This window comes from Electrophorus electricus, unplaced genomic scaffold, assembly GCF_041902795.1.
Source record: "Electrophorus electricus isolate QZ-2024a unplaced genomic scaffold, ASM4190279v1 Scaffold38, whole genome shotgun sequence".
Classification (NCBI taxonomy): Eukaryota; Metazoa; Chordata; class Actinopteri; order Gymnotiformes; family Gymnotidae; genus Electrophorus; species Electrophorus electricus.
The window spans coordinates 1,187,209-1,200,074 of record NW_027658671.1 but is presented as its reverse complement, the minus strand read 5'-3'; the positions used below and the strand labels follow the sequence as shown (position 1 = coordinate 1,200,074).

At 39.3% G+C, this 12,866-nt stretch overlaps 2 protein-coding genes across 3 annotated transcripts in view; both read right to left on the bottom strand.

Annotated features, from left to right (window-relative positions):
* Positions 1 to 436: 436 nt before the first annotated feature.
* LOC145655872 (uncharacterized) lies at positions 437 to 2,977 on the bottom strand. 2 transcript variants are annotated; one of them, XM_081709336.1, is made up of 4 exons: positions 2,897 to 2,977; positions 2,476 to 2,778; positions 2,097 to 2,166; positions 437 to 1,015 (listed from the first exon to the last, which is right to left on the bottom strand). In XM_081709336.1, exons 2-4 carry the CDS (start codon positions 2,584 to 2,586, stop codon positions 504 to 506), a joined length of 693 nt encoding a protein of 230 aa, XP_081565462.1. In that variant the 5' UTR covers positions 2,587 to 2,778; positions 2,897 to 2,977; the 3' UTR covers positions 437 to 503. The 2 variants fall into 2 exon arrangements, with proteins under 2 accessions (XP_081565462.1, XP_081565463.1); XM_081709337.1 differs by lacking the exon at positions 2,897 to 2,977 and having other exon boundaries at positions 2,476 to 2,786.
* Positions 2,978 to 3,104: 127 nt separating this feature from the next.
* Positions 3,105 to 12,866, bottom strand: part of LOC145655869 (uncharacterized) — a 176,683-nt gene continuing 166,921 nt past the window's right edge. The window contains exons 2-7 of the mRNA XM_081709333.1: positions 5,073 to 5,294; positions 4,942 to 4,981; positions 4,550 to 4,720; positions 4,171 to 4,302; positions 3,627 to 4,048; positions 3,105 to 3,198 (exon numbers count right to left, since the gene is read on the bottom strand). Coding sequence (XP_081565459.1) covers positions 3,814 to 4,048; positions 4,171 to 4,302; positions 4,550 to 4,720; positions 4,942 to 4,981; positions 5,073 to 5,294 — 800 coding nt within the window. The 3' untranslated portion in view covers positions 3,105 to 3,198; positions 3,627 to 3,813. The remainder of the gene's footprint in view (positions 3,199 to 3,626; positions 4,049 to 4,170; positions 4,303 to 4,549; positions 4,721 to 4,941; positions 4,982 to 5,072; positions 5,295 to 12,866) is intronic.

Below are 12,866 nucleotides of genomic sequence, written 5' to 3'. Positions count from 1 at the left end.
TGTTTAATCTTTCGAATGGGTAAGCTATATTTTTATAGTCAGGAAAGATTTTTTATTATTATTAATCAATTAAGTAATTCAAGCTGTTGCATTTTGCTGAGTTGAGGGAATATTGCATAACCCTGTAATAGCCAAATAATTAGATTTGATGTGCTATTTTGTGGATTAATACCATACCTGGCATGGTTTTAATGGCACATGGTCAATACTTGCTGTCAAAATACAGAGGTTCATAAGAACCTCCTTCCTTCATAAGGAGACTCCTGTTTTTGAAACTGTTTCGCGCCAACACCACTGTTTCTGCATACTAGCTCTTACTGCTTTTTTGCAACATGTTTATTCTTCGCCGTTAGCGATAGTTTTATCTGTGAGAAGTGTAGATGAATTGCTGTTCTGTGACGTGGGAGACAAGGCAGGATGCAAAGACGAGCCGTGGTTCACATGAGACACATGTTTATTAACACACAAAACAAAATGAAACCAAACACGAAGAACATTAAGCACTAACATCGGAGGCTCGTCGCTTTCAGAGTCCTCTGACCCGGTCTATAAACCACAGGAAGGATCCTCATGGCGGGCCTCCTCCACCTCCACTGATGGATCCTCAGAGCAGTCGGATTCGGTGTCTGACCTGAGGCCGACGTCAACATACTCCTCACTCCTGCTGTAATCCTCATAGTCCTCCTGGTAGTCCGTGGGGGGATAGTAGGACCCTGCAGAGTCTGACCCTGGATATTGGTAGTCGTAATCGTACGGGTCCCGGTAATCCAGTGAAGGTAGGCAGGACTCTGCAGCATCTGATCCTGGACCACCACCAGGGCCCCCCCAAAATCCTCCAGAGATACTCTCCCCCGATGTGAAGACAGGGAGTGTTCCCACAAGTATGGAGGATTCTCCTGCATGGGTTGGGTAGAAGCAGCTACACTGCTTCTTCCCCTTTTTCTTCTTTCCCTTGGCTCGAGGCAACCTTCAACGGTCGGTGTTCCTGTGACGTGAAGCCGGATGCAAAGATGAGCTGCGGTTCAGATGCCACAGACGTTTATTATCATACAGAACAAGACAAAACCAAACACGAAGAACATTAAGCATTAACACTACTTAGAACATAACAGGCAGTCTTAAAACACAACAAAGCAGCATACATGGGGTCAAACACTGACAAACAACAACAAAACAAGGGTTTAAATATGTGTGCTCACAATTAAAAGAACTATAGACAGATGCTGGTTCACTCCTAACATCTGCAAATTAAAATACAAGTTGGTTATTTCTCAAAAAGGACTGAAGCTCTTCCTCCGTCAGTGAAGCACCCTGGTAGTGTTCTCATATGTGGCGATGGAAGTGACGTCCATGTAAATAGGTGTTTAATCACTGCCATGTGCTACTTGGAAAAGAAATTAATCTTTTAGTATGAACAATGTTGGGGATAAAGAATGGGGACTTGTACATCTCCAATAGCGATTAGAAGACAATAACTGACACTAGGACACCTCATCTAAATATGTCGACTTGACAAGTATAGTATTATTCATGTTATACATCTATGGGTTAAAAATATGGAAAAAGTGTTTTAACAAGAACGCCAGAGGGGGCATTTACTATTTTGTGGAGAATAAAAAATGGCTCATTTTAATGTGTTAAAATTTTTTAAATTCTTTTGCAGAGAGGGAAGGGTGAAAGGACTGAGAAAGAAGGTTAGCACCTGTCAACCGGTGCTGGGAGTAGGCCTCACTCACCTGTCATGCACAAGAGACCTGCAGTCCCAGGGCACAGTAAAGGCTAATTTACTCCCTACATATATAAGCTTGTAAAACTTGTTTCTGTTAGAGTGCTCCTAGACTGAGGTACCTACATTCCCAAGTCTGAAAGGTGAGATTCTACCTGTGCACGTAGAAAATCAGGTAGGCTGTTTTTGTCCTGCTCTTCAGGATGGCTGGCTCAGTGCTTCTTGATACTTTTAAGTCACTGAATGACAACCAGCTCTGTCCTTCTCCCTCAGCTGTGTCACTGATATAGTGGCCTGTCGGAGTAGTCGGTGGTCCTTAGTCATTTAATAGTTTCTACTGCACGTGTATAAATAATGTCAGATTACTCACCATGGTCCATGCTGTCACCTAAATGAGAAACCACTGCCTGGAGTCTGTAGGTGCCAGTGGGTGCACATTCCTGCAACAAACAAATACATCTTTTTTTTCATACGATTAACTGAAAACGCATCACGGATCGAACGCCATCTCTGTATTAACAGGCCTCTTTCATTCTCTCTCATTCTGTCTCTGTGTCTCTCTCAGCCTGTATCTCTCTTCTTTTTGGTCTCTCTCTCTCCTCACCGGTAGGCTTACTTGCTGTCCTCTAGCTCCCTGTCCTTCTCCTCTCTCATTTACTACTGATGGGTTAAAAGAACTTAGTCATTATGGCAGATACTTATACACAGCCGTATTATCACTCCACTGTAAGAAAATGGCACAACTCTACCTGGCTGGGGACTGGAGTTTTCCCCCAGTTTATCATTTTGCATTTCTTGCGGTTTGTCCTGGGTTCCCGCTGCTCCACTGAGGACAAACCACAAAGCCATTCAGTCGGCATTTTGTAGCTAAATGGGAATGGGTGGACAGAGAAGTATGTGGGCACGGGTTGATGGTACGAGCTCACCTCGACTGCTGCCTGAGAGAAGCCACCCCAGGAAGGGCAGAGAGATCCAGCTCGGACGGGACGTCCATCACGTCTGAGAGCTTTTGGCCCAGCATGTCAAACCGCTTAAGGTGGAGGACGAAAATACTGTTCCAAGAGGAAAAGTGACTTAAGGACTGGAAGTGTGTGTGAGTGGAGGAGGGTGTGTGTGTTGGACTGGTTTAAAACTCATTCTTTAAGGTCATCTACGTCAGACGAGACTCACCGTGGCAGTGTGAAAAACTCCACCTCTTCAGTTGCCTCGCAGCCTGCTTCACACTCACAAAAACGCTCCAGTAGTGTTGGCTGAAAAAAGAAAGAGACCCTTTCATTGAGAGTGATAAAATCAAAATGGTAGCATGTCATAACTGTATTCTCTCCTTTACAACACAGTAATGAAGCCTTATCCAAAGAGGGTGTGTGAGGTGACCAACCTTAAAGTAAGTGTGTAGGCTGTCGGTCGTAGCAGGGCTCAGATTTACAGAGAGGTGGTTGTAGACATCCACTCTGCAGCTCTGCTTTCCACAGCTTTCACAAAATGGAGAACAGAAATGTTACAACATTTGCACAGAAATAATCTCCTGCATCCCTTATACAGTGTGTGAGTTATCACATGCTAATTTGCTCAGTTTTACAAGTAGATAACATCTTATCTAATGTGAAGCATCAGAGCAGAAAACATTTAGAATGCTCAGTCCATGTCTGTTATGTTTTCCCAAACTCACACACACTCTGAGATTTGAAAGCTATGTGATGAATACAAGCTGAACTTGTGAGCATTTTAAATGTTCATATTTAAGTTATGTATGTTATGAAACTTTCATGAATACTTTAAAGAGATGTCCGGAGAAAGCGCCTACTCTCCGTGAGAAAATGTACTTTAAACAAACATGTTAAGACTGGTTAAGACCAGTCCATTAACACAAAGGAGATATGCAACAGTGATACCTAATTACCTGGTACATGTGAGCACAGACTTGATATGAAACTCAAAGTTTGCCACAGGGCAGATGTAAGAGAAGAAAGAGGCCCTGAGTCTCTCTCCCTCCTCTTTCAGCTGCAGTAAGCAGAGCATCAGGAACTCATGAGCATCCTGTGGAGGACAGCACAGGAGAACATCAGAGGAGGATTTGCTCCTGGACTTCAACAGCAGCACGGTGAGAAAACAAAGGTGGCCATGTGCAGTTCCTGCAGGGTACTGCGTGAGGTTCTGATGTGTTCTGAATGGCTGAGGGGGCCATTTAGCTGGACCTGTTCATAGTCCTCTTCGAATGCAGGGCAGCGGGCTGAAACACACTCAAGCAGGGCTCCCAGGAGCTGCACCTTCTGCTTTGTGCTGCGAGTGGTGAGTTGGGCCTGCTGCAGATCTGAAAAACATCTACACACAGCAACAGGGAGACCAAGTGGTTTATATCTCTGAGCATCACAGCACCTCCTTAAGCACTCATGATTAAACAGTTCATTTAGACCCATGTGAAGCCTCTGGTTCTGAACGGGTACCTGAGCATCTGGCAACTAGAAGGATCCGTCAAGCAGGATGACTGAGCTCTGATGGGTCTCCAGAAGCAGGAGATACTCAGTAGGCACTGCAGAGTGGCGTTCATATAGCAGCTGTTCCCAATGTTGGGAAACCTAACAGGTCATCCATGTTAAAAATAGATTTAGTGCACAAGCTCTGAAACATCCAGGCCACTACATGTCAGTATAATGGCTGTTTCATAATGTGAAGAAGAACTGCTAAATGACTTACTGTTCATTTAATTACAATATGTTTGTATTTGTATAGGAGAAAAAGACTGAGCTTCACCTGTGTAAACTGTAAAATCATCTACTCTTAATAGGCTGTGTAGTAAAACGCGGTGTGTATTCTCTTCTTTACCCGAGCTGCCGAATGTTGAGGTGTTCGACAGCGGAATGGATGGGGGTGTGGCCTTGGCCCTCACCCTGACCAATCTGACGCATCCTTTTACTCCTGAGGACGTGCAGCAGCTGTCGCAATAAATTCCGCGGCTGAACACGAGTGTCTGCCTGCATCAGAACAGCCGGAAACCTGAGAGACAGAAAAGAAGGGAGAGATGAATACAGAGTGGCCAGTTATGCACAAAATGTTCACATAACAACCCTTAGACAGATAAAGGTGTGAAGAATGAAAAATACAATGATGTTTTTTCTCGTTTTATGCCCTAAGGAAGTTACAATGGCAGTGCCATTGGGTAACCACCATGCCACACTTTTCTCTGCCACGAAGATGAATTTTGATAATGTACCCACCTCTCAATGCGCACGGAGTCCACATCTTTATCTGCAGCCTCTGTATAGAGAACAGAAACTTGGAGTAAATGTCCTTAACCAAAAACAGACTATGCATTTGAACAACATGATCAAATCTGCTGAGCTCTAACCAGGAACAATCACTGCTGTAGTCCTGAGCGACTCATATGAGGAGGAGGAGGAGGCTTGACCAGGAAGGCACGACTGGGTAGAAGAGGCATTGTGGGATATGTCCACAGGTGAAAAGGAAGAAGCAGTACTGAAGATCAGGGACCCCTCAGAGGAAGAGGGGCAAGAAGTGGAGGTGGTCACATTCGCGGCGTGACCGTCTAATGCCACGCAGGAGTCAGACACTTTGGAGGATGAGATTATGTGTCTCCACCAACTTCTATTCGTTTTCTCCTTCTTTTTCTGTAGAAAAGCATTGTAGAAACGTATGGATTTGTATATGCAGTATTATCGCGACTTAGCGATATCTCGGTATTCTTACAAGAATCTCATTTTGATTTAAAAAAAACAAAACAAAACTTTTTAATCATCTGCATTTGCGCTATTTTTTTTTACAGGAAAATGCTAATCAGTTACGCACTGTAACGGCCCGAGTGCCGCTGGTCAAGGAACAGGACGTAGACTCGCTCCACGGAGACGTTTATTAACGATTATTAACATACGATACAGACACCGGCACTCACGTATAACACAAACTGTGACCGTGAACATGATCAACGACTGACAATAAGGCACACACTAACAAGGGTTTAAATACATACAAACATGACAAGAGTAAACCGATGCAGGTGTGTGCTGAACAACATAGGCAAGGTTACACACGAGACAGTCAACGCGGCGGGCCATACCACGTGACCAGTGGAAGCGTTCCGTGACATGCACAATAAATCTTAATCCTTTTCAGATTATCGTATTTAAAATCGTTCCCAAAGTGTAGGAAAAAACATACATACCTTCATACACGAGCAAACACAGCCCATCCTGTTCGAATCTGTGATCTACTCGATTAGAGAATTAAGTAAAATATCAAATATGGTTTTTACAGGTCCTTTAACTGATATTCGCGATACAGCGCACCTCATTGTTTTGTTTTAAAACGGAGTTTTGACTCTTAGATGTTATGAATATGTATTATTTCGTCATTACTGATGCAAGTTCTCAGTTCTCATACGTTGTCACCCTCTTGAAAATAAATATTATTTACGTGTGTGTGTGTGTAAGCGTTTCAAACGTAAGATTCTTTAACTTCCGCAGTATAGTTTGGTAAATTCAGGTAGCGTAATGTTTTTTCCTAAAATCCTCACTGTCTCGCCCTGTGGTAAGGAGAAATGTTCCAAATATGACAGGTTACGTTTTATCATAGATAACTGGCTACAAATTTACATTTGCGCCCTAATTTCTCTAGACATACATCTATAAGCATTGTTACTTTAAGACGCAATTAGTCTTGCGCTCTGGCAAACGTGTGCACCTGTAAATAATTACAATTATTTTAATGTACAACTTATTTTATTGTATAACCACACTGTAAATAGAATCCATAAGAATGTATTCAAAGCCAGAGTTGTAACGTTCAGTTATTTTTACAGGTAGAGGATTACTGTGCTTCTACTATCTCTTAGCAACAAGTGATTTTTTTTCCTTCAGTATGACATGTGGGATAGTTTAGGGAACCTGATTTTTTTGTTAGATAAATATGTGTGGGTTATGACCGTTAAAAAGACCTGAACAAAAAAAATGTTTGGATTTTTATTCGCTGTCACCTTTCATCACGGGCAACATAAAAATTCACACTACTGCAATATCGCTAACATGTTACTGGCATGCGAATAAGACACCTGAGCACAGAGAGAAACCCAGTGTTATGATTACAGTTGACATTGGAACTAGCTAGATAGCTCATATTAAGACACTTCTTTGGAGAACACGTGCTAAAGTGTTTTCCCCACAATCTATATGCACAATTTATTTGCCAACTGTGACCAGAGAGAGAACATAGCTTACTCACAGCCTAGGACTTGAATGGATTTTGATGAGGACTGCATATGCCTGGGATCAATTCAAACACGTCATGACGATGATATAAAACCTGATGAAACAAGCTTGACAAGCAGCAGTTCCGTTTTTCCGTGAAAGTATCAAGCACAGATGAAGACGTTTCTATGGTTATCTCGGTTTTATAAATATTAGCCTATAGAGTTGGGCTTAGTACGTGAATAAAAGATGGAATTAAACATGCATAAATTACGGTGTCCTGGAAAACCCATCGTGCTGCAAATACACAAAGCATATTCATCAAAGTGGTAACACACTTTAGAAATGCGGTGCAAATTTAGAAAACGCATACAACTTCAGGAACAAATCCTGTCACAACACAACGGAATTGCTGTTTCCGGAGGACACGGAAAGGGGTGGACTTCTATGAGATTAGCGTGAAGTCTATTGGAAGTAGTGACAACTGAATAAAAAGGGTTGTTTTTTTTCCAGTTACCACGGTGTTATCAAAGGTAGGTATGTGATACAGAATGGAAGACTGACCTATTCATGCTCTGCATTCTTGCTTATTTATTTATACATAAGGCAGCCTTAAAAACATGGGATGGAAATCCCATTTAACACAATATGGACTGTTTTACATTCAGAGTGAAATAAGTAACATTCACCTTTTAATATATATTATATATTTATTTATTTTAAATGTTAAAATTCTTAACTAGGTCAGTGTTTTAGTTAGCTGCAAAAATGCCCCCATATTGAAATTTGTATTTCTAATGTCACAAGAACACTTTATTGACCTATCTCTGCCTAGTCAGCCTATAGAGGTTTAGCACACCCACTTAAATTGCCTTTCTCAGGCATTTCAGCTCTGAGTACCTTTTGAATGAAGCACAATACAGGGCAGCCAATCATAAAGGAGCTCATTTATCTTACATCCGTCTTAAAGGTGCAGTAGCAACAGGTGTCTGTTGAATTCCGAGCGATATCTATAGAGGTTGGAAATTGGTTGTGTAAAAATGAATTGTGATTATTAAGCCACATAGATGTAAGTGGACATCAAGGGAAAAAATAGTGTGGGTGCCAAGTATGGTGATTGTATCTTAAAAGCTCTAGGAAATGTGACATTCAGAATGTTTGTGAGACAAAAAAAAAAAGATATAATTACTATCCATGGTTTAATTGACTGTGTTGCAGACAACATAGGCAGAGATTAGACTGAAAAATGTCAGAGTATTTTTAATGCTGTTTATTGCTGTCGTCAGAGGTTATGCAGCCATATCCTCCCTAGCAAGTACGGCGTCTAATACCTGCAGACACAAAAACCGTGTTGAGCAATATTTAATTACATCTACTTGAAATGCATATTTAATTGCATTGTTAGTATTCATGGAAAACAAGTGTTAGGATTGCTCTGCTGCATTGCAAACTTTCTCACTCTAACAACTGTGGATTCCATCTCCTCAATCAGTTGGTCCATATCATGTTCACAGAAATCATATTGCATCTTTATGAAAGAATTCAGTTTCAGTTCCAGCTATGAAGAGAAACAGTGTTAAGCAATATTTAATTACATCTACTTGAAATGTATAGTTCATAGCATTGTGAGAATTTATGGAAAACAAGTGTTAGGATTGCTCTGCTCCACTGCAGACTTTCTCACTCTAGCAAACATGGCTTCCGGGTCCTCAATACATTCATCCCAGTCATTGTGATCATAAATCTGATTCAAAGGAGTCTTTTCAGGAAGCATCATCTTGAAATTCATATCTGGAGGTTCTATCTTTTTGAAAGACTTCAGTTCCACCTGTAGATATAAGTAGAAATATTGTTGAACAGTATTTAAATACATTAAATTGAAATATGACTTTAATTACATTTTAATGCATTTGGAATTTATAGTTTGTATTGGACTGGAAAGGAAACAAATACAATTTTTATCGCATAGCCGTTATCACATAGCCTGCAGGCCTAATGATGTAAAAATGTGCCCCCAAATATCAAATGTTCAACAGAAATAACAGGACCTGACACACTAAGGTACCGTAGACCCATTCAAATTGTGCTATTGGAATAATAAATTCCAATGCATTCAGTCATTTTAGCTAGTGTTGATTTTGATTCTAGCCACAATTATACTAATAATCAGTGTTACAACTCAGCATGCAAAGTCACCGAACAGTCGACTGTTAATTCTATATTAAGGAGAATGTAAAACAAACAAACAAAAAACCCACCAACAATTTTTTTTTTCCTGTAATTGACAAAGATTGCATATGCTAAATGTATGTGTCCTAAATATATTCTAAATAAATTGACATTAGTGTTTTTAATTAATTTCTCCAACATTTGTTGAAATGCATTTGTAATTTATATTCAAAGACATTTCAGTGTACTTAAGTACAAGCATTAAATTAGCATCACTTCTTCACCATAGCTATTTTTCCATTTTTTGTGGCTTTTGTCCCTTGCCTCAGTATGGCTTTAAATCATTTGTCTTGGTTCTACTTTACTTACCATGGCTGATTCAGTTCTCTCAGTAGGCAAGTCATTCTTCAGTAAATACTTTGGTCTAGTATCTGTTTAAAAAGTAACAGAAAATGTCTTATTAGCGTTGTATAGATACTTAGAACACTTCTACGTAGATCTCTCTCTCTCAGACACACACACACACACACACAGTTCATCCAAGTGGTGGCTGTGGTCAGAACTTACCCTTAAAGAAGTCATCCACTGAGGTAGTGTTCCTTCTCTTAACACCCTTCCGACAACAGCAAGTGAACAATAGCACAAGCTGCGTGAATATTCTGGCAGGGATCTGGGCTCGTGTCTTTTCGTTCTTCTTTTTCCTATATTTACCAAATATCCCATGCTTTTCCTTTTCATACTTGTCAGAAAGAACAGGTTCCTTGCGTCTTGGATTGCAGTCGTAACTACCGGACTGACCCATAATAAATTTAGTTTTGAAAATCCAAGTGTAACCGTTATCTGTGATCTGTAGACTAAAAATGGTTCACAGAAATTGTTCATTTGAAAAATCTGTTCTTTGACTACATCATAATTGCATAATTGATGCGGCTGCATTATGACATCACACGTCACCTCTGCAATAGTTTTCAATTTATACCAACCTTAAAGAGAAAATGATTAGCAAATGTAGTTGCTAGTGATTGTCTAGTGATTGTAAGCAACGACTATTCGTGCTCTGCATTCTTGCGTATTTATTTATGCTAGGTATTTTTTGCATTATGCTTACTACAGAATTAACAGTCAACTGTTCAGTGACTTTGCATGCAGAGTTGTAACACTGCTTATTACTAGAACTGTGGCTAGAATCAAAATCAACGCTAGTGTCGTTCCTAAATCCCCAATCAGCTAGTCGTAAAGTTAACATTCAAATAGAAAATAAAGATACAGACTTCAGAATTAGTTAAAGAGAATAGCTGAGAGAATAGAATAAATTATCCGTTACTACCCCTGTCTTTTATCATCCCTCCATCCCTCCATCCCATGCCATCTCCCTCTATTATTTGCTTTTCTATTTTTTTCTGGTATCTTATCTCTTTTTAAAAAAAACATTGGCCAAAAGACTAACTAAAACACTGACATACTTAGGACCTTTAATATTTTTTAAAAATATAACATTAAAAGGAGAATGTTACTTATTTCACCCTGACTGTCCACTTATATATCTGTTTTGAGTATGATTTTCCTTGTTCAAGTGAAAACAGTAACAAATGTAGCATGTCACCCATAAAGGACATATCTCTCACTGAATAAAAACTTGTATGCTTCAACAGTGTACAGTGGGAGAAATGGCGATCACCTTTAAAATGATTTCTTACTGTAGGCCTATTATAAACAACATGGAGGAAATAAAAATAAAAATACTTGAGTTAGACAGTGGACACAGGTTGCTAATAAATCAAGTAAATGAAACTGGATGGACTGCTTAATTATGTAACAACACAACATTTATGGCGACGAAGATGTTTCAGACATATACATTCTTACGTGATGCTGACCTCGATATCCATATTTCACATTGATACTGTAACACTATAGATGAACCTAAACCTCACATTCTCGTCACGTTGATAAGCTTTTTGAAAGTTTGATCATGATCAAAGATCATGATCTTTGTTTTCTAAGTGTGTTTCCAAATTGCCTTTGACTGCTGTATGCCTAATTGCGGCATTTAGCACCTCATTTCGTCTCTAATTTTTGACATGTACTCTTGACATAAGTCTTGCATAAGTGGAAAGTCGATCAGCCCCCATTTAAAAATGGTAAGCTTTTACTGTCACGTTAATAACATCACGCACACATAATGCTTCGACTGTCCTACACTTTAAATATCTTTTGCACATTATGGAGTGTGAGCATAGTTACCAGTTCCCTTCATGCAAAAGGGTTGTCTTAGGTTACTGTAAAGTCTAATGCACATTTGGAATTATTAAAAGTAGTTTATAATCAATACGAAATTTTACTGGGAGCCAAAGTAAAGTAGCTAAGATATGATTGATGTGATCAAATTTTCTAGCTCTATTAAGAACTATGGCTGCTGCATTTTGAACTCGCTAGGCACTTTAGGCACTTAATAGCACAGCTAGATAGTAAGGGATTACAGTAGTCCAATATTGAAGTAATAAATGCATGGACTACCTTTTCTGCATTATGTGTGGAGAGCATGTTCCTAATCTTTGAAATGTTTCTAAGGTGGAGAAAGGGGGTCCTAGAAACATTATTTATTTACGTGAGCTTCGAACGAGAGACTGGGATCCATAACTCCAAGATCTTTAACTGTTAGAGAAGATGTGATTGGGAAACCATTGAGGTTCATTGAGTAATTAGAGAGTGGAGACCTAGCTGACTCTGGGCCTAATAGAAACACCTCTGAATGTCTCTGAATGTTAGAAATTAATTAAAAATACTAATGTCAATGTATTTACAACGCATGTATTTAGGACGTAATTTTTTCAATCACAACAAAATATGTTGTTGTATTTTTTGCATTATGCTTACTACAGAATTAACAGTCAACTGTTCAGTGACTTTGCATGTAGAGTTGTAACACTGCTTATTACTAGAACTGTGGCGAGAATCAAAATCAACGCTAGTGTCGTTCCTAAACCCCAATCAGCTAGTCGTAAAGTTAACATTCAAATAGAAAATAAAGATGCAGACTTCAGAATTAGTTAAAGAGAATAGCTGAGAGAATAGAATAAATTATCCGTTACTACCCCTGTCTTTTATCATCCCTCCATCCCTCCATCCCATGCCATCTCCCTCTATTATTTGCTTTTCTATTTTGTTCTGGTATCTTCTTATCTCTTTTTAAAAAAAACATTGGCCAAAAGACTAACTAAAACACTGACATACTTAAGACCTTTAATATTTTTTTTAAATATAACATTAAAAGGAGAATGTTACTTATTTCACCCTGACTGTCCACTTATATATCTGTTTTGAGTATGATTTTCCTTGTTCAAGTGAAAACAGTAACAAATGTAGCATGTCACAAATATATACATGACTATGTATGAAAAATGAAAGACATCAACATGAAACACTGGAGCTGATTTCAGTTAAGCACCTAGTTATGGAAACTATAAAGACTAACATTGTCATAAAAATGTTGTGAAAGTTAATGCTTAGAAGATTACAAGTGGCTAAGACATACCTTGTTATAGGCTGTGCTTACTGATGTACATCAGGTGGACATAGTGTCAAAGCAGAGGGTCTGATGGAGCAGGTGGAACATCAACATTTAAAACAAAAATGAACTGCTTGTATTTAGTGAACTAAATAAAGCATAAGCGTCCTATGCATGGCATACAGATCCATATAAGCTTTGATAAAATCCATCCTCATGTAAAAGATGTATTGTCCCAATCATAGTAAGTGAAAACTATGACATA

What these genes read in the sequence shown, in the direction of transcription:
- LOC145655872 (XM_081709336.1), bottom strand. Translation starts at nt 2,586, where the DNA reads ATGCCGACTGAATGGCTTTGTGGTTTGTCCTCAGTGGAGCAGCGGGAA. An exon ending in AAACTCCAGTCCCCAGCCAG is followed by an intron (nt 2,167 to 2,475) that starts GTAGAGTTGTGC and finishes TGTTTGTTGCAG; the next exon opens with GAATGTGCACCCACTGGCAC. An exon ending in AGGTGACAGCATGGACCATG is followed by an intron (nt 1,016 to 2,096) that starts GTGAGTAATCTG and finishes TCTGAACCGCAG; the next exon opens with CTCATCTTTGCATCCGGCTT.